The sequence below is a fragment of the Podarcis liolepis genome, assembly GCF_965112155.1.
Source record: "Podarcis liolepis genome assembly, chromosome: 7".
Classification (NCBI taxonomy): Eukaryota; Metazoa; Chordata; class Lepidosauria; order Squamata; family Lacertidae; genus Podarcis; species Podarcis liolepis.
This window is the reverse complement of record NC_139561.1, coordinates 68,527,028-68,554,865: the sequence shown is the minus strand read 5'-3', so window position 1 is coordinate 68,554,865 and position 27,838 is coordinate 68,527,028. Positions and strand designations below refer to the sequence as shown.

The following is a 27,838-nucleotide window of genomic DNA, read 5'->3' as shown; positions in this document are numbered from 1 at the left end:
CATGACCCAACCACCAACCCATCCCCCAGGGTAATGGGAGAGCTAGGTGCTGCTCCTTATATACTACACCCAATTGCTGACACAGCTTAATCAATGCAACTCAGCAGCACCTGCTATGTTTCACAGCTGTAAAGCTGGGTCTCGTTATTTTGCTCTGGCCCTTGCTCTGGCCCCTTAAAGACATACACATCGGGTGCAACAATGATGAACCTTTACATTTAAAGAAACCATTCAACAAAAATTATTTCACATATCAAATTTATTTATGTTGGTTTGTAACAGGAATTTTTCCCCACCAATTTGTTGTTGTTTTTCACCAACCCATTTTTTAAAGTTATTATTGATGCACTTATATGCCACCTTTTTCTCTAAGGAGCTCAAAATGGAGCACATCGTTTCCCCCCTGCTCCCATAATTTTATCCTCACAACTACCCTGTGAGATAGTTTAGGGTGAGAGGCAGGTACTGGCCCAAGGCCCCCTCAGTGAGCTTCATGCTGAGTGGGTTGTTGGACCCTGGCCTTCTAGTTCATAGTACAACACTCTAACCGTTACACCACACTGGCTCCACATTTTGCTACTGGAAGCAAAGGAAAAGAAGGTCTCCATCACCACTCCTTGAAGAAAAACTGACTGGGCAGGGGGCAACTGAATCTTACTTGTACCCTGGCAATGGGCACTTGAGGGAGCAGGCTAATTTCTTTGCCTCTAACAGGGGTGCTTGGAGTAGGCCCCTCAAAATCATAGGCCCATGCCAACTGGCCCACACACTTCTGTTCTGACTTGCACGTATCACACATAGCTCTGATCTTCAACTAGATATGGCTGGCTCTGTCAATTTTCGTTCTCTCACTCTCTAATTCCCCCTTCCCCTAGTCTTAAATTCATTTCTCCACAAATTTTGCTTTTCTAAATTCTCCTGGATAGGAATTAGCATTTTAGTGCACATTCTCCTCTCACACTCTCTTCTTTTTTTTCTTTTTGCAATTTTGCCTCACGTATGCATTTTCGCATAACAATTTTCCTGAATATAATGTGGTTTTGGTGTGCCATTTTCACTAATATGTGGACTTTTGTGCACTCTTTCCTTTAGTCTATTCATTTTTTGTACACCTTACTTGGCTGGGGAACCACTCTGCAAAATTCAGAAATGTGCAAATTTCCAGTTTGCACATTGTTTCAGAAAATGCTAATTTAGTAGGTTTGCTTTTCAATGCAGATTTAATTGCATTTCTTCCCTGAACCTGTTTCCAATGGAGAAAGAGGACTGGGGGACTCCAACTCCCATCAGCCCCAGCCAGCATGACCAATGATCAGGAAGGGTGGGATTCGGTGTCCAACCATGCCTGGAAATCCATATGTTCCCCACCCCACTGAAGCTCTTTCTAGCCTGGGTGGGGCTGTATCAAATAACCTTTGAGCCAAAAGGCTTTTTTAAAAAATGTAGCTCAGTTTTATCTTTGCAAATCTTCGAAGCATTGGCAAACTGGGCACCAGGCAATCGTACAAGAGGCGTTCGGCTCTGGTGGGACTCAATTTGTTGCTAGGATTCGGGCTTTGGCAATTATCTCTGATAGCACCATTAAGTGGCGGGCAAATCAGAGCGAAAATTCCTCCGCTGCCAAATGGTTTCCAGGGGTATTGGTGGAAGCTGGTGTCAATAGAATTGTAATTGCAAAATCTGAAACGGAAGTGTTAATGATGCTTCTGTTGGCACTTCACTGTCTGGAAGAGATGGAAATGCTGCCCCAGATCTATTTAGGCCTGGTGCTCATTGAAGTGGCGTATCTATCTCAGAGCTATATTACTTCAGACTCCCGGGGGGGGGGCTGCTATTATGATGGAATGCTCCCCCATGAAGAATTAGGAGAAAGCACTGCATGCGTAAAGCTAGCATTTCAGGAAGAAGGCTGGAGGAGGAGCATTGAATCATAGAACTGTGGAGTTGGAATGGGTGCAAAGGGATCACAGATGAAGTATGCCTAGCATATGGTCATTCAATCTCTGCTTAAAAGCCTCTAAAGAAGGAGAGTCCACCTTCTGAGGTAGCCCATTCCACTGCCGAACAGCTCTTACTGTCAGAAAGTTCTTCCTAATGTTTAGTCAGAATCTCCTTCCTTGTAATTTGAACCCATTGATTCAGGTCCATCTTCCACAGCCCTACAGATATTTGAAGATGGCTGTCATATCACATCTTAGGCTTCTCTTCTCCAGGCTACACATACCCAGCTCCCTCAACCGTTCCTCATAAGGCTTGGTTTCCAGATCCTTTATCATGTTGGTCACCCTCCTCTACACACGTTCCAGTTTATCAATATCCCTTTTGAACCCTTCCACCTGGCATCTTGTTTTCTGTATGTGAGGAATGCTTTGCATTGGGGAACATCCAGTCACAGGACTGACCACCTGAAAAGTGGTATGGTCCAGAGACAGAGAGAGAGCTAAGCATATAGGATTGTACCACTGGCATGAGGGGAGGGGGGTGATACTGAACATTACCTGTAGCATTATGTTCACCCCTGCCCCTAATTCCCACACAGATGCATAGTACATGTATGATAGGGATTATATTTGTGCTTAGTGAAATCCACAAAATAAGATTGTGTCATGTTATGGAGAGAGAAGAGGTGGCTGCAGATGGATGTTTCTTTATGGCAGGGATGGAAAACTTATTTCCAACAGGAGGGCCACATTCTTTCTGGGTAAGCTTCCAAGGGCCACATACCAGTGGGGGGCAGAACCAGACATAAAAGCAGACAGAGCAGCAAATATAAAGTTTTACCTTTGTACACAGAACTAGTTTCTGCACACACCCCTCTTTCTTTCTTTCTTTCTTTCTTTCTTTCTTTCTTTCTTTCTTTCTTCATCTAGGCAAGCAAGAAGTATTGTCATGGTTCAATGACATGTTTCAGCCAGGCAAAGACACATGAGGAAGGTGCAAATCAGGGCCGGGGTGTGGAATAGTGGTTGTGGCCCAGGGAGATTTCTGATAGCCTGGATGGTGGCACTTGGGTGCCCAGGCCTGAGGTTCAACCCCCTCATTTATGAGTGTGGTGTAGTGGTTAAAGTGTCAGACTATGACCCAGGAGACCCTGCCTCTCAGCCTGACCTATCTCACAGGGTTGCTGTTGGAGGTTAAACACCTCCTTGGAGAATAAACAAATGTATTTTTGTCTTTTTCTTCTCTCTTTGGAACTCTTAAGTTCTAGGGCAGCCTATAAACAAAGCAAATAAATGAGTATCATCACTCTTCCACCACCAAATAGACGCCATGTTCTCCCACAGTGCCTATTCCAATGGTACCCACCATCCCCAAAGCAGCGCTGCCATGTACACACACACTGGGGAGGGGAGAGAGAAAAGGCATAAAACTATTTGGATGCAATTGAATTGGATGTATAATTCACTATTTATTATTCTGCCCATTATATGCTGAGCCAAGGGGGAAATTCTTTGCAAATATAATTTCCCAGTACTGGAATAAATAAATAAAACACCCCAAGATATATATAGGCAGAATTTTTAATATTTAACCAGGATTATATTATATATAGGATGGTTTAATGTGCAGCAGCTGCTAGGAAACAACTCAGCACATGGTTGTTGTTGTTTTAAAAAAAATGAATTCTGTTAGCGATTTTACCTGAATTGATTTATAGGAGTAGCAAATATGGTGGGTACAGATTTTATGTATGTTTTTCTTATATTCTCGGTCATTGTTTCCTGTCAATCATTAGTTTGTTGCGAATGTATGGCCATAGTGGTCTTGCAAAGGCCATTGGATTAGATGCATTAAAATGTTACTATATCACACACAAACACACACACAGGATCTCTGGAACAACCCTAAACTGTTACACAGCATTATGCCTCTGAATATCTGTTCCTGGGAGAGTGCTGTTAGCCCTCACTTCCTGCTTCCCGGCTTCCCATAAGTATCTGGTGGTCCACTGTGAGAACACAATACAGTGGTACCTCGGGTTAAGTACTTAATTCATTCCGGAGGTCCGTTCTTAACCTGAAACTGTTCTTAACCTGAAGCACCACTTTAGCTAATGGGGCCTCCTGCTGCCGCCGCGCTGCCAGAGCACGATTTCTGTTCTCATCCTGAAGCAAAGATCTTAACCCGAGGTAATATTTCTGGGTTAGCAGAGTCTGTAACCTGAAGCATATGTAACCCGAGGTACCACTGTACTGGGTTAGATGAACTTTTGGCCAGACTCAGCAGGGTTCTTCTTGTGTTCAACCAGACAAAGTGTGGAGAACATGAAAGTTCACAGGTAGCCACAAGCAGCAAAGTTTCAATAGGGGTAGGGAATGGGGAGGAACCAACAGCAACCAGAAAAATCCCCAGCCTCATCAAATTTATGAACTCCCCCCCCCCAAAAAAATGCTCAAAATGCACCTCTACTTCAGCAGCCCATGAAGACTGCACGTTGTGCATATTCTGTCAACTTACCATATTTTTCCGTGTATAAGATTAGGTTCCCCCCCCCCCTTAAAAACAATGTCAAAAATTAGGGGGCGTCTTATACACAAGGCCATCTCCCCCCATTTTCTTAAATCTGAGTTCCCCAAAATAGGGGCCATCTTATACATGGGGGCGACTTATAGACAGAAAAATACGGTAAGTTGCCATTCTTCTTTGGTTGGTACCTCGCTCGTTTTCCATTTTGGGGCTAACAAAACATGGGCCGCAGTAGTAGCATACATAAATAACCTTTTTTGACACCTGGAAATTTCAGTCTGAATTATCCCCAATAGAAAGGAATCTGGGGTTTGGGGGGGGGAAGTACTTGTAAACATTTTTTTTCAATTCATTATGGATCATTTCCCAATACTCGTTTACCCTTTTACAAGTCCACCACATATGAAAGAACGTTCCCTCCACCTCTTTGCATCTCCAGCACTTATCTGATTCAGTCTTATACATCTTAGAAAGCCTACTCGGAATTAAATACCATCTGTGAATCATTTTCAGGTAGTTCTCCTTCAAGGAAAAACATGCTGCAAACCTCAAGTCACTTTTTCAGAGAGTTTTCCCCAGAGGTTAAAATCTATATTGTGTCCTATATCTATTGCCCAGTGTGTCATTGAAGTCTTAACAAGCTCATCTTTTGTTTCTCAGTCTAATAACAGATTATACATTTTAGACAAAAGTTTCTCTTTGTTTTGTAGAAGTTCTTTTTCAAATTTGAGCTTTGGTCTGAAAAACCATTTTTTCCATCTAATTTAAACATTTCATGTAACTGATGGTATTGTAACCAATCCGTTAACATGGCTCCTGACATTTTCCATTGACTTCAGTTTAGGTCCCGTCCCCCCGTCCCCCAGTAAAGTGGAGCAATTCCCTCTAAGTCACCCACTGTCTATCCATATTAACTCTCTTAATTGTAATAGCCTTCATAGGAGATTGCCGTAAAGGTGTTTTCCTTTCCAGCAGATTTTTATATTTCTCCCAAACGCTATACAGATTCTTCCTAAGAATATGGTTCATAAAACTTTTATAAAATTTCACCTTCCCACAGGCATGCATGCCAGCCGAATTTTAAGTCATGACCTTCTAAGTCCAGGATGTCTGGGCAAGGGGAGACAATCATGCCCTTCTTTGTTTTTCCCTCCAAAGGTGGGCACACTGCTTCATTCCAAAGCAGGGCAGGGCCTATAGCTTCCTGCTGAAATTTTGTAAATATTTCATGCCACAATTGTTCCAAATCTTTTTTTATCTCTCCCTCTTCTGTTGTGCTGTAGCACAAGGGAGCCCCACTAAACGGCAATAATACAATGACATTAGGGAAGCACTGCAGAGCAGCTAACCAACCAGAATGATGTGTGGATGGTCCAGTATAAATCCACCGCTAATGAACTATTATTGTGTCAATGACATGTTGAGGTATACATCCACAAAACAATCCATTGATCTGGAGGTACCGAAGGCGCATTTTCTTCTGTGAGTGAAGGACACGGGGCAAGTAATTCGTCTGTGTATTGCATAATTACTGAGAATCTGTAGAGAGTGAATGAATGAAAGAGAAGCAGTCAGAGTAAATAAAATCCAATACGATAGCCACCATGTCTGATCCATTTGCAAATAGCTAAGAACGCATGTCAACTTTCTCTCTCTCTTTCTCTCTCTTCACATTACTTCTAATGTGGTTGATCTTTCCGTCTAGGAACCTTTGATCATATTGAGACCCCTGCACAGACACTCAACTGTTCTTTCCATCTCTTCTTATCTTTTTGGTCCTGCTTAGCTAGCTGAGAACTTTCATGTTTTCCAGAAGAGTCATTTCCGTTGCTTATAGTGCAATCAGAACATGATGAATGAGCTGGGCATGGGAGGGAAGGGGCATCTCTGTCTTCCACACAGCTGCTCAAGGCACAAGAGCCTTGTTAGGAAACGTCAACACTTGAGGAGAAGGAGAAGGGGGAAATTCTCACTCCTTATCTTCCGCAGTGTTTATCATTAGCAACAGCAGCAATGATGCAATTCTGTTCCATTTTATTTCCATGTTAACAGCCATGCACAATACAAAGTTGCACAGCATGAAATGAAATAATAAGCATAGGAGCCAACTCCTAAGTACGGAGGTCCCTTTGATGCCCCCAATAATTTTTTTTTAGGGGGCTAGACCCCCCCAAGTTAATGAGCATTACCATTCAAATGGTGTGCATGTGCTGCATCTTGTGATTGATTATGTGGGGCCGGGCTTACCTGCCCCCCACCCCATATTTTATTCAAGTTGGCAACCCTGCATTCAAGAGTGTGGGGGGGAAAGAAAGAGTATGGGCTGGATGGACCTACTTTGGGCCACACCTTCTGGAGCCATATTCCCCCCCCCCCTGCTTAAAAAATAAATAAATAAATCATTGCCTTCCTTCATCCTTGCACTGCCTCCTTAAATCTTAAATCCCTTCCAAATGTGCCTCTAAATTCATTGTGTCTTTAACTAGCTGCTTAATCACTACAAATCATGATACATCAGGGACACGCCAGTTACAAGGGCAGAGCGGTTCCATATGCTTGGCAGTTCTCGAAGTCTTCCATCATAGAAACTGCCTTTTCGTCTCCTGCCCGCCTTGTCCTTCATATCGTCCTTGGCTGGTATAGAATTCTCAGCTGCCAGGAAATAGACCTGACACCCAAAACAACAGTAAAATTCATGAAGGTTTCCAAGGCAGCTCTGGATAGCAGCCCATCTCGTCGCTTCTAGCAGGAAACCAAGCACATATGCTTCAAGGCTTATACTGGTCCCCAGTCAAGTCGCTTCCAGACAACCTGTTTATCCTGATTTGTTTGCAGAAAGTCTGTGGGGAGGTTTTGTGATGCCGGTTGTTTATTGGAAATCCCGTTTTGATTTGTTTGTAGGGAGGGAACACAATACCACATCAAGCACTTGGTGTTTTCCAGCACGTCTTTTCCCCAGTGGCGTAGCGTGGGGGGTGAGGGGGGCCGGCCGCACCGGGCGCAACATCTGGGGGTTAGGGTTAGGGGGCGCAAATCCACGGGTTAGGGGGCGCAAATTACTTGCCTTGCCCCGGGTGCTGACAACCCACGCTACGCCACTGCTTTCCCCCCATCACTTTCCTTACTGCAAAAGTCTGCTGTTTTGTTTTTAAACAGAAGCAGGTCTGTTGCACAAGAGGGCAAGAAATGCAAATCCAGAAGGTACCCTCAATGAATCCAAACATAAAAGTATGTGACTCCATCTGTCAGGGATTCTTTAGCTGTGATTCCCCCAAATATCCATGCATCCATTCGTTATCTTTTCCGGTGCACGGACAAAGGTTTTGCAAGGTCTAGCTCATTTTTTAATTATGATTATTATTATGCTTGAGCCCATAGCCTTAGAATAAGAATGCCACTGAACTGCAAACAGCTGCCAACTATCCTTTTCATCCAGGAAAATATTGTGGGAAATGTATTCAGTGCATGTACCAAGATATTAGCTCCAACTCACAATCTGTTTTTTGATGCACACATCAGCACTGAACATTGCTCACTGTGGCCCTGAAGAGTTATTATTTTTTTTTATAAAATTTTTATTGGTTTTACAAAATTTTTTGAAGAACAGACAAACACTTAAAAAGACAAACATACACGTATAGTTTCATAACCTATTTTCATAAACCTCTTTTCTTGGACTTCCCCATACCCCCCCTTTCTGCATCCCAATGTCCATAATTTTATAGCAACTCCCAATTGTTACTTTCCAACCTCTGTCATCTTAGTCCTCTTTATATTCTGACCTTATATCACTGTATCCCTTTGTTTCTGAAAACCGTAACACTTTAACATTCATTAAGTTTATAGTAGTCCTTAAGATAACTTTTAAATTTTTTCCATTCTTCTTCCACCGCCTCTTTTCGTTGGTCACGGATTCTGCCTGTCATCTCGGCCAATGTCATATAGTCCATCACTTTCATCTGCCATTCTTCCAGAGTGGGTAGATCTTGTGTCTTCCAGTACTTTGCGATGAGTATTCTTGCTGCTGTTGTAGCATACATAAAGAAAGTTCTGTCCCTCTTTGACACCAGTTGGCCGACAATGCCCAAGAGAAAGGCCTCTGGTTTTTTAAGGAAAGTACATTTAAGTACCTTTACATTTAAGTACCCTGAAGAGTTATTTGGCAAATAATCTTGCAGTTAGGTGCAGCAAGCTGGCTCAGCCTGATTGTAATCTCTGTGCTCCTGCTAATCTTGCCTCTGCTTACTCCACAAGTTTGTGATATCAGCAGGGTTTAGCTCAAGCTAGAGATCTGCCTGGTACGGAGTCCTGAGCCTAAAATATCCCACTGAATCAGATCACGTTAGGAACTTAGGCAGCTGCTGCATGCTGAGTCAGGTTCATCCCATCTCACTCTGTATTGTCTGCGCTGACTGGCAGTGGCTCTCCAGGGTTTTACATAAGGAACATTCCCAGCCCTGCCTGGAGATGCCAGAGAGTGAACCTGGAACCTTCTGCACACAAAGCAGACCCTCTGCCACTACATGATGGCTCTTCCCGCATTCAGAGCATCATCACAGCTGGACTCATACCACGGCAATTTTAGGGAGGGTTGCCAGGTGAAAGAGCATCATTCAAAGGTATCCTGCCAATTCCATATTCATGGAGGCCCTTGGGCAAGTGTCCTGCCCCACTCCTCCTTGCCACAGCCAGCCCTGCCCATCATTCATTTGCCCTCTTCTTCTTGGGTCTAATGTGATTGGCCACCCAGAGGCAAAGGCTAAAGCAGAACAGAGACAGCTGCCTGCTCTCTGTGCTCCTGTCACTGCACATTCCACTACGGAGGAGAGATGTGCAGGCAGAAGTATCTGTAGGGAGGAACAGCAGAGCAAGAGAGCTCTAAGGTTAGCAGCGGGTCCCTTGCTGGGGCACAGGCCTTGGCAGGTGCCTGATAATGTCAACTCCTGAGCCCTATCACAAAAGCTTTCGACAAACATCACCTACGCACATTTTTCATTGCATTCTTAAGAACTAGGAAATCAGCAGCAGTAAAACTCCAGTTCTTAGCATGCCAGATTAAAATTCTGCTTCCCATATGAAATCCTGCGTGGTGTGGTGGTGCGATCATAAAATTGCTTGAATGCAAAAAAAATATATATGAGCACTTTTCATTTTGGAGATAGGAGGGGGAAAGCACATAACACCCCCACCAAAAAACAACAACACAGAACCTGGGAAGTGTTATTAAGGGTGCTGAGAACTGTAGCGCTATGTGGGGGAAACTACAGTTCCCAGGATTCTTGGAGGTGTGTGTGCACTAAATGCATGGTGTGTACACAGCCTCGGTCTATTTGGTCTGGGGTTGCGTATTTCTCAAATAGCTGCTAGCCACATGCATTCTGGTTATATGTATTGCACAATTGCATGGTCACATTGGAAGCAGCATTTTTATTATTAATTATTATTATTATTATTATTATTATTATTATTATTATTATTATTATTATAGCATTCTAAGAATTCCAGTTTGGTTTAAGGTGGTTGGCATAAATATGGATAATTTTGTCAATTCCAGTTTCTTATTTTTTTCCATTCTTTTAAGTTCAGCTCATCACACTTCCACGTCAGTTGTCAAATTTTGGGGTGTTTTTTTTTAAGTCCTCATGAAAATTAATCAGTGTGCTAGTGCAAATTTTCCCGAATGCATACATTTTTGCAAGCAATTCCCCCTAAATTTGTGTATGCTATTTTCATGAATGCATTTATAGTCAAACTTGGCACACCTTTTTTTGTTGCTGCAAAACTGCATCATTCAGAGAAAGGTGAATTCTGAAGGATAGCTCTGTTTCAGTTCACATATTGCTTCGGGAAATTTGGTAGGTTTGTATCAGAATGCAAACCAAGCTAGAATTCTTCCCCAGACCTAGGAAGCAACATTCTAGTCCTCATTAATGACAGATTTGCAAGTGAGGAGGAAATGTTTGTTGACATTTCAGAAGCTGCAGAAACTAATGAGGAAGACATCAGTGTCTTGAACAAGTCTTTGCTCCTTTCCATAACTAGGAGTAGAACAAGTGATACAAGAAGCCAAATAGTTGCAAAACGACATGAGTGACATGATATGATGCACCTGTTCTTGGTGGAGGGTTGATATTCCCTTAGCATAACAATTTAACATAAACATTTTCACATGGGTAATTAAAAATAGATTTGGACCACAAATCCTTTAAAAATAAGTTATGAAACTTGATGGTAGGATCTTTTATTTTTCCATCTCTGACAAGTCAGACAATCATTTCCAATCTAGTTGCAGGTGTTAATTGGGCACATCTGTCTGACAGCTTAAATGTCTCTAGCTAACGTCTACGGGTGGATTTTCACCTTTTGCAGAGATACTTTCATCTCTGAGTCCCTATTAAGCAAAGAAGCACAGACAGGAACCAATAAGGAGTGTACAAATGGAATCTTTTAAGACAGGTGTTTGCAAAATCAGAGAAAGAAAGAAAGATTCTGAACATAACAGGAATATTTAAGTACAGGCTGTCAGTTTATTTCTTGCTGAAAATATACCCTAAAAATTAAAAACCAAAGTTTTAAAAAATGAAAAGCAATGTTTTTAAAGATTAGAAGGGTAAAACCTGAAACTTTCCATCATATATGAAATTTGGGAACTGTGAAAGTGAACTCTCTCATTTGACAGGACCATTGATAGAAATGTCTCCCGGAGGAGTCTCTAAATTCCAGTTGATTACGGAAGGATGAACAGAACAGGAAAGAGTGTGGTGATGAGATTTGTCAAGGGATGGGGGCTTAAATAAAAAGCTTGACATTTCACTCAGTAGGGCTAAGCCAGAGGTCAGCAAACTAAAGCCCAGGCGCCAGATGTGGCCCACTGGGCTCATTAATCTGGCCACGAACCTTGCGGACTCTGCCGCCCACCCACTCAGTCAATCCCCACGCTAAACCGGCATGGTGTGGAGGCCTCACAGTGTGGGGACTGACCTCCACGCCACTGCTGCGGCTTCGGATTGGCTGCAAGAAGCTCCTGCAGCCAATCCGAAGCCACAGACGCCTCTGGGCGACACCTCTTCCTTCCCGCTGCGGTGGCCGTATATGGCCAAGAGCTGAGTGGGAGGAAGTGGCGGCGGGGAGGCTGCCTCTGCTGCCCAGGCCAGTGGCATGGACTCTGCGACAGACCCCTGGCCGAGGCAGAGGACGATGGCAATGCTGCCAAAGATGAGGCGGCATCAGTGGCTGCGGCATGAGTGGCGGCCGGGGGGGGGTCCTTTCGAGAGGGAGGTTGCTTTTGGGAGAGGTGAGTCTGGCCCCCACAAGGTTTGAGGGACAGTGGACTGGTCCCCTCCTGAAAAAATGTTGACCCTTGGGCTAAGCCCTAATGGATCAGCGCCCACTGGGCACTGCTGGGCACAGTGAGACTTCATAGAATCTGCAAGCCTGCCGTCAGCTTTGGAATGGGAAATTAACCCAAGGCATAGGTTAGTTAAACAGAGAACCAAAGCTTAGGCTTTCCAAATATTGCTTCAGATTTGGGGGGGGTGAGCCAAGGGGTGAGCAAAGGCCCCCTAGGAGCGATCCAGAATTCATAGAGGCCACATCCAAAGTGTTTAATTGGACCCTGAAGTGAAGTGTGGGTGAGGGAGCTCACACAGCCCTAGCCAGCCCTGCAGTTCTCATCATCTCCAGAGAGCATGGCCAACGGTCAGGGATGATGGGAGTTGTAGTGCAACTAGGTCTGGAGAGTTATAGGTCCCCCCTTCTGCCATACCAAATTAACCAGAAGTGAATCATGTTCCATTCAATGGGGCTTGTTTTTAAGTAATTCTGTGTAGCTGGGATGGGGAATCTCTGGCCTTCAAGATGCTGTGGAGCTACATCACCCCTGAGCACTGACCATGTTGACAGAGGCTGATGGGAGCTGGAGTCCCACAACGTATGGATGATCATGGGTTCCTCACCCCTAGTTTATGAGATCACACTGTTCGGCGCCTATCAAGCCTTCCTCTGACATCTGGTATCTTTACTGCCATGCAAACAAAAGAACCGCTAGACTTTCATCTCTGCATCCTGTAACTGCTGTTTCTTCAAATCGCAATTGCATGGTTCTGGTTTCTACACTACTTGTCTCACTCTGAGCAGCGGGAGGGAGGCAGGTCAAACCGGGAGGAGGTGCTGCTGCCTTTATTGCTCTGAGCCTTTTCATTACAGGAGAGACTAATTGCGACTCAAGATCAACTCTGTGGTTTGGAACTTAACCTTGATGCAGACTTTAAATGCTGCCTGTGTTGGAGGGCATGTCAGGGAGGGAGTTCTACCTATCAGTGGCACATGGTGGGTAATAGTCAGGAAATTAATTAGAAAGATTGGCATATTAGACAAAAGGAAAAGCAACCTTTGAAACATGTATGCTTGTGAGCATAAGTTTAGACATCTCTGACAGGTCTGGAAAATTGATGCTGCTATGTAAGAACTTAAGAAAAGCCCTGCTGGATCAGGCCCATCTAGTCCAGCATCCTGTTCTCACAGTGGCCAATGAGATGCTGGCAGGACCTGAACTCTCTCCACTTGTGATTACCAGCAACTGGGATTCAGAGGCAAACTGCATCTAGCAGTGGAGATAATGTTGAATTAAAATGCAGGTGATGGTCCAGCTGGGTTGTGTACATGGAAAGCAGGGAGATGGGACCACCTTGTCCTTCACCTCAAGCAGAAACAATGTCTTGGGCATCTAGTATTTCTCATTCAGGGGTATCCAACATGGTACCCTCCCCAGATGTTGTGGATGACAAATTCCATCATTCCTGATCTTGGCCATGCTGGCTTGAGTTTGATGGGACTTGTTGCCATCCATCAACATCTGTACCCCCCCCCCCGTGCTAGTTCCATTCAGTGTTAAAGAGAAGAGACTGGAGAGAGAGGTAAAGATGACAATAATATAATTATGATCTCTTCTCTTGGTACAGTTCAGAGGTAGGTCGTGTCCCAAGTGTCAGGTGTTATTTTCTTCCATGGCAATTGACTGATACTTTTCATAGTATTAGTCTGATAATATCTCACCGGAAAAGCCTTCAGCCTGGATTTCAGCCAGCAGGACTAATGTCTTCTACTGGCCTCGGGTGGAAGGCAGCGATAGATAAAAGTCAAGCTGTCACATAATCCCTAAAGGAAGAAGTCCAGCCATGATCAGTTGAGTCCCGTCCCCGTCCCCCCATTGCTTGTCAGCAAGATGTTTCTAAGACACCAGAGGAGAGTTTCCCAAAATGCCACTCAGTGACACTGATTTGCAGTGGAATGCATAAATTGCCTCCATTGACAACTTTATTGTTAGATGACATGTCCTCCTGAGATGGCAAAGCGGGAAATGGTTATAGCTGTGATAGAGCACCTGCTTTGCATGCAGAAGGTCCTAGGTTCCCTCCCCGACATCTCCAGGAATATCTGCCAGTCAGTGTAGACAATACTGAGCTAGATGGGCCAATGGTCTGACTTGGTATAAGACTATGTCTGCCTGCCTGTCATATTTCATTACTGATGGCTGTCCTGCATATGCAAAACTCTATGGGTCTGCCCCACTGCTTCCCTTTTCACTTCTCACTAGATGTGTTGGAGTTTCTGTGTGCAGTGCTTGCTGCCTCTGGATCCTCTCCCTCACTCAGCATCCAACCATTCTGCAACCAACTTCATCCTCTGACCTGTCTTCCGTGTCCCACCCACTGCCCTGGCTCTGATCCTTCCTCTTCTGAGGCTTCCGGGGGGGGGTTCCTCCAGCTAGAGCCTCCCACTAACCCTCATCATCCAACCAGTCCCTGACAAACTGGTGGGCACCCCACAAGCAGCACTTCTAGCATTTCCAACTACCGTATTTTTCGCTCCATAAGACGCACTTTTTTCCTCTTGAAATCGAAGGGGGAATGTCTGCGCGCCTTATGGAGCGAATGTGTGGTCCCTGGGGCTGGGGGGGGGACCTGGGCTTCCCTCGCCAGCCCCACAAGCTCGGGGAGCAGCAGAAAGGCTGCTCCCCGAGCTTGTGGGGCTGGCGGTGGGGGAAAGCTGTGCTTCCCCCACCGCCAACCCTGGGGAGCAGCGGGAAGGCTGAGCTCAGCCTTTCCGCTGCTCCCCGACCTGCTCTTTGGGTCGAGCAGCTCTGGGGTAGCCTGCAAAGCCTCCGCAGGGCAGTGGGGAGCCTTCATCCCGCTGCCCTGGGGAGGCTTCGTGTGGCTATCCCTGGCTTTTGCGGGAGGTGGGGGAAGGGACAGAGTGAGGCTCTCTCACTTCCCCCACCTCCCACAAAAGCCCCCAAGAGCCGCATATATTTTTTTCTTGAATTCCCCCCCCCCCCAAATAAAAGTAGGTGCGCCTTATGGTCAGGTGCGCCTTATGGAGTGAAAAATACGGTATTAGGTGGCTGGAAGAGCACGCTCTGTCCTAGCAGAGTGGTCCTGGCATCGCTCTGCAGGCAGCTGGAGGCCAGCAGAGCCGGGCAGAAAGAAACCAGCACCCAATCCAACCTCTTGCTCCCCCACATCTTGCTCCACATCCCATCACAAAGGGGGTTTGGACCTCTCCCTTATTTGTGCTGTCTTGGTTGTATTTGTTAGCTGTGTGAGCTGCCCTGGCAACATTTACAAGTAGGGTGGCACAGTCATGTTAAGATTAGATTTAAACGCAAACACTAAAAGACCAGAAGCTGAGCATTTGGAAGGAACAAGTCCCTTCTGGTTTTGTTACTAGATTCAGCAATAACACACACACACCCCAAACCCGTCTGCTTGCCTGCCCCCCTATTTCTTTCTTGCAGGCAAAACAATCAGAATGTTGTGGGCTTTGTTATGCAATGCTTGTAATATCGTTGGAGAGAACTGTAAAACTTCAAGCGATTATTGTTAATCAGGAAATTTCCAGGCGATCAGTTCCCCATGGTTACCAAAGAGTTTTCTGAAAGCAAACCTGGCAGACAATAAAACAATTGATCATAATTATTTAGTCATGGGGAATTAGATTAAAAAGAAGAGACAAGGAGAGCAAAAATCCGTATGAAGGAGGAATGTGTGGCTGGTGCTGCAGCTGCAAAGATAGAGGGAAATTGATTTCTTTTTTGCCAAAGGAAAGTGGGGGCGGAGGGAAGGGGAGATAACTCTTGAAGCAATTTTGATGCTTCTTCCTTATGAATTCTCACACAATAGCCTTTACTCTCCCCTAAACATAAAATCCTATAAAAGGATCAGTCTTTCTTGTACAGATAGTGCTATTGGAGTGCTATTGGATGCGGGTGGCGCTGTGGTCTAAACAACCGGGCCTCTTGGGCTTGCCAATCAAAAGGTTGATGGTTCAAATCCCTGTGATGGGGTGAGCTCCCATTGCTCTGTCCCAGCTCTTGCCAACCTAGCTCTTCAAAAGCATGCCAGTGCAAGTAGATAAATAGGTACCAATGTGGTGGGAAGGTAAATGGGGTTTCAGTTTGCTCTAGTTTCCATCACAGTGTTCTGTTGCACCAGAAGTGGTTTAGTAATGCTGGCCACATGGCCCGGAAAAATGACTGTGGACAAACGCTGGCTCTCTTTGGCCTGAAAGCAAAATGAGCATGCAACCCCGTAGTCACCTGTGGCTGGACTTAGCCATTCAGGGGTCCTTTACCTTTTTACTTTTCTTGGAGCTGAAGTAGCTTTTGTGTAGGGGAAGGATGGGGAACCTCAGGCTCAGGGGTCAGATGCAGCCCCCCAAACCTCTCTACCTGGCTCTTGAGGCTCTCCTCAGGTCACACACCCCCGCCACACCCCTCACTGGCCCTGTTTCTCACCCTCCTTGAATGTTTTTGCCTGGCTGGAATATGCCTTTGAACTCTGCGAGTGCCTCTCGCTTGCCTGGGTGGAGAGGGCTGTGTGAATGTGTGCAGAAACCACACACACACACCGTACCTTGCTGCTGCTTTGGCCTCTGTTCTTGCACACCACTGGCATGTGGGCCTCACCAACAGTCACCTCTTCAACAGCAGCAGCATGCATAGAGGCCCTTGTTTGTGTAGTTGTGCAAAAACTGAGGGCTCTCAAAGGACAGAAAAGGTGCTTTCCGTTAGGGGCAATTGTAGCGATGCATAGAAAGGGGCTGCATGCAGATGGCCCTTTCTTCCATTCCCCTGACATTTCCTTCCCTGTTCACTTCTGCATTTTATGTTATCTTTTACATAATGGGAAAGCCGCTTCTGGAAGCCTGGTGAAATCTATTGGAAGTTTAGCACTCGTTTCTGTGATCATTGTTTCCAGAGGGGGAAATATCAGTTTGCAACCCTGTTAACTCGGAAAAATTTATTTTGCAATTCCACGTGATGAAATCTGGGGCCAGTCTCGCAACAGACAGCTCTTTCCGACCGTTTGAAATGCAGCGTGGCATGGCAGTATAGCTATCCAAAGGCTACAGTTCTATAATGCAACAGGTAGTGCAGCATAAAAGGAATGTGGTGTTTCTTGTGTTTGTTTTCTAACATCTGGATTCAGCCAAGGGACCCCCCCCCCCCCAACGCAACAGGTGCTCACTTGTAGGAATGAGAGAGAAAATCAGTTTGGCTGACATTTAAATGCAAACCTACCTAGTCCCCATGTGTCTAAACCAGGGGTTGGCAAGGCTTACCAGATCACTCCCGCAGAGATCCTCTGTGGGCCGGACTGGCACAGCACGATGCCGAAATCATGTCTGCACATGTCCGTGGCACCGGAAATTGCTTCTACGCATGCCCAGACGCTGAAAATCATTTCGGGAGCCGCGGAAGAGAGTCCCCACGCCACGCTGCACTGGTTTAGCGCAGCGCGCGGGGACTTGCCGAGTGGGCAGCTTGGCTCGGGGGCAGCTCACGGGCCAGTTAAGCAACTCTCATGGGCTGCTTCTGGCCCATGGGCCTTAGGTTGCTGACCTCTGGTCTAAACAAATCCAGCTATTTCCCCCATCCCGAATTTCCACTTCTCAGAATTTTGCAAAAAAAATCTCCTTCTAATGTGCATGTGCAACAATGCATATATTAGGGGAAAGTTTGTGTATAAATACAAGCATTCATGAACATGCATTATATCAGGAGAAACTGCCTGCAAAAAAAAAGCCGACACATTTCAATGAGGATTTTTTAATTTCGAAAATCGCAAACCAATGTGGAAGTGTGGAGAGCTGAATTTTATACTGGCAAAATGAGAAACTGAGATAAACCTAAACTGGCAGATTAATCTATCCTTCCTTGCATGCAGAGGGATTTTGGACTATTGGTGCTAGGACAATGAATGTGGCTATTTGATGAGGGCGGGGGAAGTCCTCCTCTTGTCACATGCCCATTGGAAGCAAGTTGTTGTTGTTGTTGTTGTTGTTGCTGCTGCTGCTGTTGCTGTTGTTTAGTCGTTTAGCCGTGTCCGACTCTTTGTGACCCCATGGACCAGAGCATGCCAGGCACTCCTGTCTTCCACTGCCTCCCGCAGTTTGGTCAAACTCATGCTGGTAGCTTCGAGAACACTATCCAACCATCTCGTCCTCTGTCGTCCCCTTCTCCTTGTGCCCTCCATCTTTCCGAACATCAGGGTCTTTTCCAGGGAGTCTTCTCTTCTCATGAGGTGGCCAAAGTATTGGAGCCTCAGCTTCACGATCTGTCCTTCCAGTGAGCACTCAGGGCTGATTTCCTTAAGAATGGAGAGGTTTGATATTCTTTGTAGGAGTTATCTATGCCAATACTGATAAGTCTTAAGATGAATGCCTTTGGCAAAATGGAGCAAACCTATCTGATGACTGTATGAGTGGGCTTGAATGGTGGAACAGTACTTATTTATTTTTCTGTTCTAAAGTGTATCCCTGATGGTTGGTGGGCATGTGTTTCAAGATAGCCTAGTCATTTTGTCACAATGTACAGAGAGATCAATATTGCTATCACTCCCCTCTTTGTGTAAATAACTGAGATACATGCTGGAACATTCTCATATGTATTTCTTAAATGCTGCCTTTCCAAAAGCAACTGAATCCTGGGTTTTCTGCTTTGCTTTCTAACCGCTCTGGTGACGATGCTTTTGAAAACCGATATCCAGGATTTAATGGGCCCTTAACAATATTCATGGGAAGAAGGAACAGGGCCAAAAAAAAATTAGACAAATGAAAGAAAAAGAATAACTGATGCAGGGTATAAATCTTTTTTTTTTAAATCCTCCAAGGTTTAATTATAATGACAGTTTTCACAATGAAACTGTGAAACAGACTGCGTGGAAAGTGATGTTTCTCATTGGACATTTCTCAAGCAGAAGCTTGAGGGCCACCTTTCTAGATTGCTGCAGCAGTCAGCTTCCAAAAATAAACAGTAGGTTGGTTTAGTTGACCTCTAAGTTCTCTTGCAATTCTATGCTTTACTTTCGAGTAGTGCAGCTGATTTGGTGGAAATGCAAAACTATCGCTTCTAACCCTCTTAAAAATGCCACCCAGATTTCAGCACATACTTACCAGCATTTAAGTCTTAGTGGTTCAGGCGGCTCTTAAGTGTGCATATTGGCCTAGAATAAAAGAAAGCACTGGTTCCAATGTGACAGCAGAAACTACTGGGCATGAGTGACGGCAGTATCTTTGAGATGTTCAACTTTCCCCTTGCAATGATGGAGGGAAAACTAGTCACTCATTTGAGCCCTTTGCTTCCTTGAATAATTTAAGCATTCAAATCCATATTTAATGGATAAGTTCTTGTTCATTAAGACAGTAAAATGAAGAAAATGGATCCTGGTGGTAAAAAAGAGAGAAGAAATTCAAAGTTCTGGTCAGATATATTCCCTCTAGGACAGATTAATGTGGGAAGGAAGGATATGAAAGAATAAAGGCGAAAAATGAGGGAAGGAGGCAGAACAATAAGGAGCCTGCTGAGGAGAAACTATAGTCATTTCTTCGCTCTCCTTCCCCATGTTTCAATAAAAAATATATTGCATTTTCATTCCATCCTTCTTCCAAAGGGCTCAGTGGCCTCCCCCCCCCCCCCACTGGATCTTTCCTGACAGCCCTGTGAACAAGTTTGGGCTAATAAACAGCAACAGTCTCCAGGTCTTCCAGATGGTTTCATGGAGTAGGGTCTTCCAGCGCCAACATTTATTTATTGCATTTATTTTATTGCATTTATATCCACCTTTTTTTGTACAAGGAGCTCAAAGTGGTGCACACAGTTCTCCCTCTCCTCATTTTATCCCCACAACAACCCTGTGAAGTAGGTCAGGCTGAGAGGTGACTGGCCCAAGGTCACCCACTGAGCTTCGTAACCAAGTGGGGATTTGAACCCAGGTCTCCTGAGTCCTAGACCAACACTCTAACCCCTGCACCACACTGGCTCCTTATTCTAAAGGCTACTTCAGCTTTTCCCAGCCTCGGGTCCCCAGATCACCCTCCTGTCCTGTTTTTTCCAGCAACTGGTATTCAGAAGCAAACTGCCTCCGCCAGTGTGGGTACAACATAGCCGGACCATGGTAGTCCACGTATTGGTAACCTCAAGGCTGGTTTACTGCAATGCACTCTGTGTGGGGCTGCCCTTGGGTCTGGTTTGGAAGCTCCAGCTGGTGCAGAATGCAGTGACCAGACTGCTGATGGAAGTTTCTGGCTGAGAACGTGTAGCAGTGTTGTTAAAACAGCTGCCTCAGCTACCCACCTGCTACCCAGCCAAGTTCATAGTCCTTGTATTGACTTACAAAGTCCTACCGAAAGAGTTTAGGAGGGGAGGATGCATATGGAATTAATTCTTTCCCAAGTTCAGTATGAACTGACCTGGCTGAAACCTCCTGAACTAATGAGCTGGCATGAACCGCAGAGCTATCCTTGCCATTTTGCACTTCTCCAAACTTTGTGGTGCAGTTCTCTGCTTTAAAAGGTAATGAGACGTATATTAAAAATGTGTACTGATTTAGCAATGCAGCACTTGTGGAAAAAAATATGAATTTTCATGCATTTTTTTATTAGAAAAGCAGATTAATGCTATTGGACCAGATGTATAAATGAATGCATTTGAAACTGACAGGGACCAGAGGAAGAATGATTAATCCATCCCCAGAGGTGGGGGCCTGAATTTCACATACTATTTTGAACTAACTGTATCATTAATTGCAGGCCTCTTTCTTTTTTCACATCAGCTAAACAAGGGTACAACAACACAGCCGAGAAATCTGATAGCTTGGGGGCCTTTGTTCATCCAGACCAGGAAACATCCATGCTTCCTGGGCAGAGAGCAAGCATAATCTACAGCTGACACGCCTTTCCCTTTATCTCCTCCCTACAGATACACCAAGATGAAAACAGCCACCAATATCTACATCTTCAACTTGGCCTTGGCAGATGCCTTGGCCACTAGCACACTGCCCTTCCAGAGTGCTAAGTACCTGATGGAGACCTGGCCTTTTGGGGAGCTGCTCTGCAAGGTTGTCCTCTCCATTGACTACTACAACATGTTTACGAGCATCTTCACCCTCACCATGATGAGCGTGGACCGGTACATAGCGGTCTGCCATCCAGTCAAGGCCCTGGATTTCCGGACCCCAGCAAAAGCGAAGTTAATCAATGTTTGCATCTGGGTTCTTTCGTCTGTCATTGGGGTGCCCATCATGATCATGGCTGTCACCCGATCTCAAGGCAAGTGTCTTGTTGCCACATTCCAGTCAATCCTCCTTTGTGTGGGCTTTGGAAGGCAGAGACACCACTTTCCTGCTCTCTAAACCACAGCCAGAGATGCCCATAAGGCTGTACATAGATGTGTGTGATTTTATCAGTGAGTCTGCTGTAAAAGTTCCCTCACCACATTTTGGACACACGTAGAACCTTCTGACTTGAACTAAGCTTAGGGAACATTGGATCTTTCCGTTTTCAGTGGAAGGCATATTAGCACAGCACTGTTTCAAGCATGAGGCCACCTCCCCACACAATACTAATTTGCTAGTCCCTGTGTCAGTCATGAACCTCCTCTGACTTTTCAGAGCACTTTTGAAACTGTTCTGCCACAAATAGCAGCTTCTTTCCTGCAATAGATAGAAAATGTCTCCCTCCCCAAAATAGTTCCTATGGGACCTTGGCAGAGGACAAAATAGTGTTTGGTTTTTCAAAAGTTAAAGAACCCTTCCCTGCACACCGTATCCCCAACCTTGTTGCCTATTTAAAACCATATATCACCCATTTAAAGTAAATTCAACCATCTAGTCATCAGGAGGTGGATCTGAAGAACCACCAAGAACAACAAAGCAAAAAAAAAAAAAGGTAGTTCTAAACCACAGGACACTAAATACCACCACCTTGTCTAAACTCCAGGAAAAGGAGCTATCTAAAAGCATGGTTCCAGAGACTCCTATTTCTGGAATGGGAAATGCAAGTCTCATGGGCTTATACTGTTCCGCCTCAAAGACAAAGCACGTGTTGAAAGTCCCAAATTCTTCTCCATCTCAGATTTTGATTCTGAGCCAGAGAAGATTCCCCTACTGGATGTGGAGGGCACAATGAGTCACATGGCTGAGATGGCGAATTGGGAGTGGCAGCTAGCTGGCCAGTTGATTGGTTAGCTCGCTAGCCCTGCCACCACTTCTCCCTACCAACTTCTGCCCCACCCTGCTGCTTTCCTCCAACCTTCATGGTAGCTGCCAACAAAGGCATGAGTGCTCAGTGCCTCGCTCTGAGAAATGGGTGAGGCACTGTGGGTGAAGTTGCTTGGAGTTACTGTTTAACATTTACCTTAAGTCTTTAAAGCCTCTTTGCTAGCAGTGAGCAAGCAACCAGGCCAGCAGGCAAGTTAGGTTGGAGGAAGCAGCAGGAAGATAGGTGGCGGAGGCAGTTTCAGGAGCTGCAATGTCTTGCAGTGACCCTGCCTTTTGTGTGCTTGAGCAGTGAGAGGTAAATGTCCCTTCCTTCCTTGGCTGGCCACAGCCAGAACACCAGAAGAGGGCTGAAAGTCTTTGAAAGATCATGACAGGGAGGCAGGCTTGGGTGGTGAGGGAGAGAGCCTGTAGGCTCACAGAGAAGAGCTTCCACTTGCATTATTGTTGTTGCTGCTGCTGCTCTTGTTGTTGCTATTAATATCAGTAGTAGTAGTATTAATATTAGTAATATTAATAGTAGTATTAGTAATATTATTAATATTAGTAATATTAGTAATATTACTATTAGTATTAAAAAATGAAATCTGCTTTATTCGCTTTGTGAGTTCCAGTTAGTTGATTGAGTCATAAAGAAGACACTCTTAGGAATACTCCATTATGTTGGCATGAGTTAGGAGTTACAAAATCAGCAAGTCCTGATATTCCTACATTTGCTTCAATGAACAGGCGGCAGTGAAAATCAGCATCTGTGCTGATGGAGCCTTGGGAAATAATGTCCAAGCTGGACACCTCTCTATCTCTGTATCTCCATCTGCTGAATGAAAGTCACCTCACTCTCTTCCTCTCCTTTTGCTGCAGGTGGCATCGTGATGTGTCTCCTGCAGTTTCCTGAACCTCAGATCTACTGGGACACAGTCACCAAGATCTGCGTCTTCATCTTTGCCTTCTTGGTTCCCATCTTGGTCATCACCATCTGCTACGGGCTCATGATTCTCCGCCTGAAGAGCGTCCGCCTCCTCTCAGGCTCCAAGGAGAAGGACCGCAACCTGCGCCGTATCACGCGCATGGTGCTGGTGGTGGTGGCTGCCTTCATCATCTGCTGGACACCCATCCAGATCTTTGTCATTGTTTGGACCCTGGTGGGCATCGACAAGAAGAACCCCTATGTGATGGCCAGCCTCCACTTTTGCATTGCCCTGGGTTACACCAACAGCAGCCTCAATCCTGTCCTCTATGCTTTCTTGGATGAGAACTTCAAGAGGTGCTTCCGAGAATTCTGCCTCCCCTTCCGGTCACACAGGGAGCAGAGCAGCTTCAGCCGGGCCAGGAACACCACACGAGAGCGTGTCTCGACTTGCACTCCTTCTGAAGCCCTCAATAAGTCGGCATGACTAGACATGGACAGCCACAAGAGGGGCTCCCGTGGACGCAGAGTGGATGAACTGCAATCAGAAGTGACCCAGGTCACAACTACAGAATTTTAGCTGAACTGTAGGAATGGCCAGAAGGGGGAGAAAGGAGCAGTGCACAAACATTGTGGACTTTTGCAAGTAGTTGCAAATGTTAAGTCCCCCCTACAACCATGAACAGAGTACCCACAAGAGAGGCATCAACTGCCAAGTGATATTTGGGTGTGAATTTCTTTGGTTCTGAAGTGAATTCTTAAGACTGGCATTGATTGAATGTCTTTTACAGGGTTGATGTTTTCTTAATCATCCTGTGTTGGCTTTAAGTAATTTTGAAAAGTTCACTGCACATATCTTTGTTATGTTGTAGATGGTTGGGCCATTGATTAACACATCAGTGTTCATTCTGTTCCTCCATTCATTATTTGCTAGTATTTTGTAGGGATCTACGGTGGCTCTGTATACTTCCTGGATTACCAGGACTGTTGAAGAGACATCTCAAGTCAGATCACTGACTCTCTAAACTTGCAAGTTGCTCTGTGAACTCTGTGTCCCCACTCAAAAATACACACTGCATTTCTTTTTTAATCAAAGCAAAATGAAAGTGGCTTGGGAAATGCCCTGTAGAGGCAATTCTTTTCCCAGAACACTCCATTCACAGTGATTTGGAGCGGAAATGTTGACTAAATATTAAAACAGTTTGTTCCTCACATGGATCATGTCCCATTCCACCCACTGCATCACCCCTTCTTCTATACAAGTCAGTGGTGATATCTCCCTCCCTGAGGCAGAACGGGTTGTATCCCCAAAAATCCAGCAGGGGAGCAAAAGTCCAACAACACATGGGGTAGTAAGGTTCTTGCTGGAGTGCATTGGCAGTTCCCCCATCCTAGTATTTCCTGAAGGTTCTTGCTCTTTTCCCCACCCCTATTACCCCCTATGCATACTACTGTATCCACTCCAAAATAGTAATGCTTCCCTTGCAGGGGAACCAGTTCAACTATCATTCTGAAATTTGATGTGCTTCATCCCATCATAAAGGCAGACTATGCCTGCAAATTGCATCACATGTTGGCAGAAAACAAAATACATTTTCTTTCTTTTCTAAATCAAACTTTAAAAGTGTCGTTCACACACACACTAAACCCTAGTTGTATCTCCTAACATTTGGCTGGCTTAATCCACTCTGGAGGAACTAACGTGCCTGCAAATTTCATCCACTCATATGAAAAAATATATATAGATAGTATTTTCTTTTAGATTCCTCCTTTTAGTGAAGATGGGGGAGCTTCATTCTCAACAAATATAATTTTGTCTCAAATTATGAGTCAAACTGGAAAACTACAGAGTGGCTCCAAAACTGCTCCTTCCCAAAGCTACAGGTAAAAACTGAATCTTGTGGCCAGTGCACACCTGGGTTTTGACTCCACTTTAACAGATAGTGGAAGTATTGAAGTGATGAAGTACAACACGTTGCATAAGATAATGTTTTTGTTTCCTTTTATTTTTTTAGTGAACATGCCACTGGCTACCAAATTTAAATTCAGTTATTCATTCAGAGGAACAGATATTTGATTTTGATTTGCAGATTTGAAACAGTCAATTTATTCCAGCTCTTGCCAGGCGAGGAGAAGGGAATGCCACAGTACTGGGAAAGGACTCTAGACCTCCGCTGGTAAGAGCTTAATCACAAAGTAATCAGTACTGCTCAGCAACAGAAATGGGAATGTTGTGGTTTTTCATGCACTGCTCATCTGTGTTATTACAGTTTTATCTCTTTGTGATAAGCAAAAATTGGTAAACCCATTAACTTGCTTCTCTAATATGAGCTGCCCTTCTAGCTCTGGGAAGAGGACCATGCACCCAATTGAACTCTGGACAGGGAGACAAAAATGAAAAGTTGGTGGCACCTCGTGCATGGGTTGCCTTTGGATCCTCCTCACAATCAACAGCAAGTTGCACCACTGCAGGGAGAGTCACTCTTTACCCTCGTTGCTCCACTGTGCCAAAGCAACACAAATCCAAGGAAGCCTGCAAGTTCAAATCAGGATTCTCCAATAGCACAAAAGCCTTCCTTCAATTGTGAAGGCTCCCTTCTCTTTTGTATTTTCCTCGCCGTTCTGACATTGGAACCCTGGGGAGCCAGCTAAAGCCTTGCTACATCCGCTCAGGAACTCCAGCAGCGAAGAAAGGCACACATTGAACTGCCCCTTATTGTACATATCAATGTCCCAGGAATGCCCCAGCATTACTTGGGCAGCAGTTCCTGCGTGAACAAGCTTTGGGACATCAGCAACTGAGGCCTGTGTGTCATTTTGGTGTGTCTGGTGTTCAACCGCTTTCTGCATTGTTGTTTACTACTGCCTTACCCCCATGCGAGTCAGATGGCCCCTCAGCTTCTCCGGTGTGATATCTGACCTACCTAGGTCACAGTATCTGGAGGGGGGGGGAGAGATTGGTGGCAAAACACAAATCTAGACAAGGAACATTTGTATTTCAAAAACAAAACTGACTCAATAAAAGGGGTCAATGAACTGCAAAGTATTTGATATTTATTTTGATTTATTTCAATCTGCCGTACCTCAAGGATTTAGTGCAGCACCCCAGAATCCTGTTTTGCAATGCTCATCACTTTGCATCCCATTAGGTAGGCACAGTCACAGCAAGTGCAGCAAGTTACTGAACCTTTTTCAGACTAAGTCCTACTTTCACCTTGTGGAAACCTGTTGGGAGCAGCACTCCAGTAGTGGGCAGGACTGAACCCAAATGTGGACTGAGGCACAGACACAGAGCTATTTCCCATGGAAACGGTGTCATGCCATTTCACTCAAGTGTCACCTCCCATTTTTGCCATAGATTTTCTTTTCAAAGTTTGTAAAATAAAGAAATAAAAATGATCTCCAGCAAACTTTATTTATTTGAAAACATTTATAAATGAGTAAATTTTAAAACAAACAAACCTCTCAGGGGTCCTGACTGCACAAAAGGCAAAAAAAAAGGGACTCAGCAGTCACAGCAGAAGGATGTAAATAACACCAATGCACAGCTGAACTGCAAACCCTGTCTTGCAGTTATTCACAAACCTCAAAATTCAAAATGCAATTGCACTTTTTAAAAAAACGAAACAAAAAAACCCTGCATGTATGCAACTACAAAATGGATTAATGGCTTTCTGTAAATTTATTAGGAACAAAATTTTCTCTCCGCACTGAGAAGCTTCCCCCTGTGCTTTGAACTCCTCAAAGCAGATCTTCTCACAGAGGAAGGAGACAATTGCACACTTTGCAGAACATCCAAGCCCCTTTTCCCTTTCTGCTGCTCCCTTCTAAACAGTAGGTGTGCCTGAGGGGAGGGCCTGAGGACATGCAGGTGGCATCCAGCCTCATCTTCAGAGGCTCTCCACCCCTTGGGTATAGTCACAGTTGCCTGACTCTACTTGCCATGTCCAGTAGTGAGGGCAGATACAGGCACAACAGGGATAATCAAAAAGCTTACAAATCCAGGCAGCCTGATCAGCACCTCGGAGAGCTCCCAGTGAGTCTTGGCTGGCTGAGGATGCTTCTTTCATTAAACAATATGAGGAGAGAGGGACACCGCAAGGAGCTGGGAAAGTCTGAGGGCTTAAGATGGCACACAAGGCTTGTTCGGTTTTAAAGCACATTGGACTCCTTAAAGCAGGCATGTCCAAAGTCCGTTTCAGCCCACCGGCCCCTGTGGCAGTTTATTTCCTGGAGTAAAATCCTAAAAAAAGGTCACCCAACCAAATGCTTACATCTTCAATGTCTGGGATTACTTGCCCACAATCTCTCACTAATGCTCAGATTGGCTGCTGGCCCCTTGACCTTTCCCTAGAGACTTGCCTGATGCAGTCACCAAAGTGTAGGAGTCACCACCAAGTCACACTGGGAGAGAAAGTTGCTATAGCAAACATTATTCTCTCTCTAGACAATGCTGTGCCGCCTAAAATTCACCTTGTGGGAACACCAGCTGTGTACTCAAATAGTCCAATTGTTCATCCAGAAGCAAGTGATGTCTGGGCCAGATGCATTGCAGCCTGCAACAGCGCTGCATAAATAAAAGCCAGAAGTCTAACGAGCTGTCAGGGACCATGCTGAGGAGGGCTGCACTGAGGAGAAATGGTGGGAGCCTCTGCCTCCCCATGCTCCTGATCCGGATCCTGAATCTTCCCAGGAGCAGGAGGATAGTATAGATTTGGAACAGTGGTTTGCAGAGGGGCATAGTTCAGAAGGCAGAAGCTGGGATATACTGGGTGGGGAACAGCTAGGAGAAGGAACACTGGGAGAGAGGGGGTTAACAGGTTCACAGTCTCTGGACAGCATTCACACACACACACACACACACACACACACACACACACCTTCTCCAAAACAAGGAGAGCTCAGAAAA

The 27,838-nt window shown here is 45.1% G+C and overlaps 1 protein-coding gene across 1 annotated transcript in view; it reads left to right on the top strand.

Moving 5' to 3' along the window:
• OPRD1 (opioid receptor delta 1) overlaps positions 1–25,965 on the top strand; it is a 43,874-nt gene extending 17,909 nt beyond the window's left edge. The window contains exons 2-3 of the mRNA XM_083512213.1: positions 20,726–21,075; positions 22,884–25,965. Coding sequence (XP_083368339.1) covers positions 20,726–21,075; positions 22,884–23,416 — 883 coding nt within the window. The 3' untranslated portion in view covers positions 23,417–25,965. The remainder of the gene's footprint in view (positions 1–20,725; positions 21,076–22,883) is intronic.
• The last annotated feature ends 1,873 nt before the right edge of the window (positions 25,966–27,838 follow it).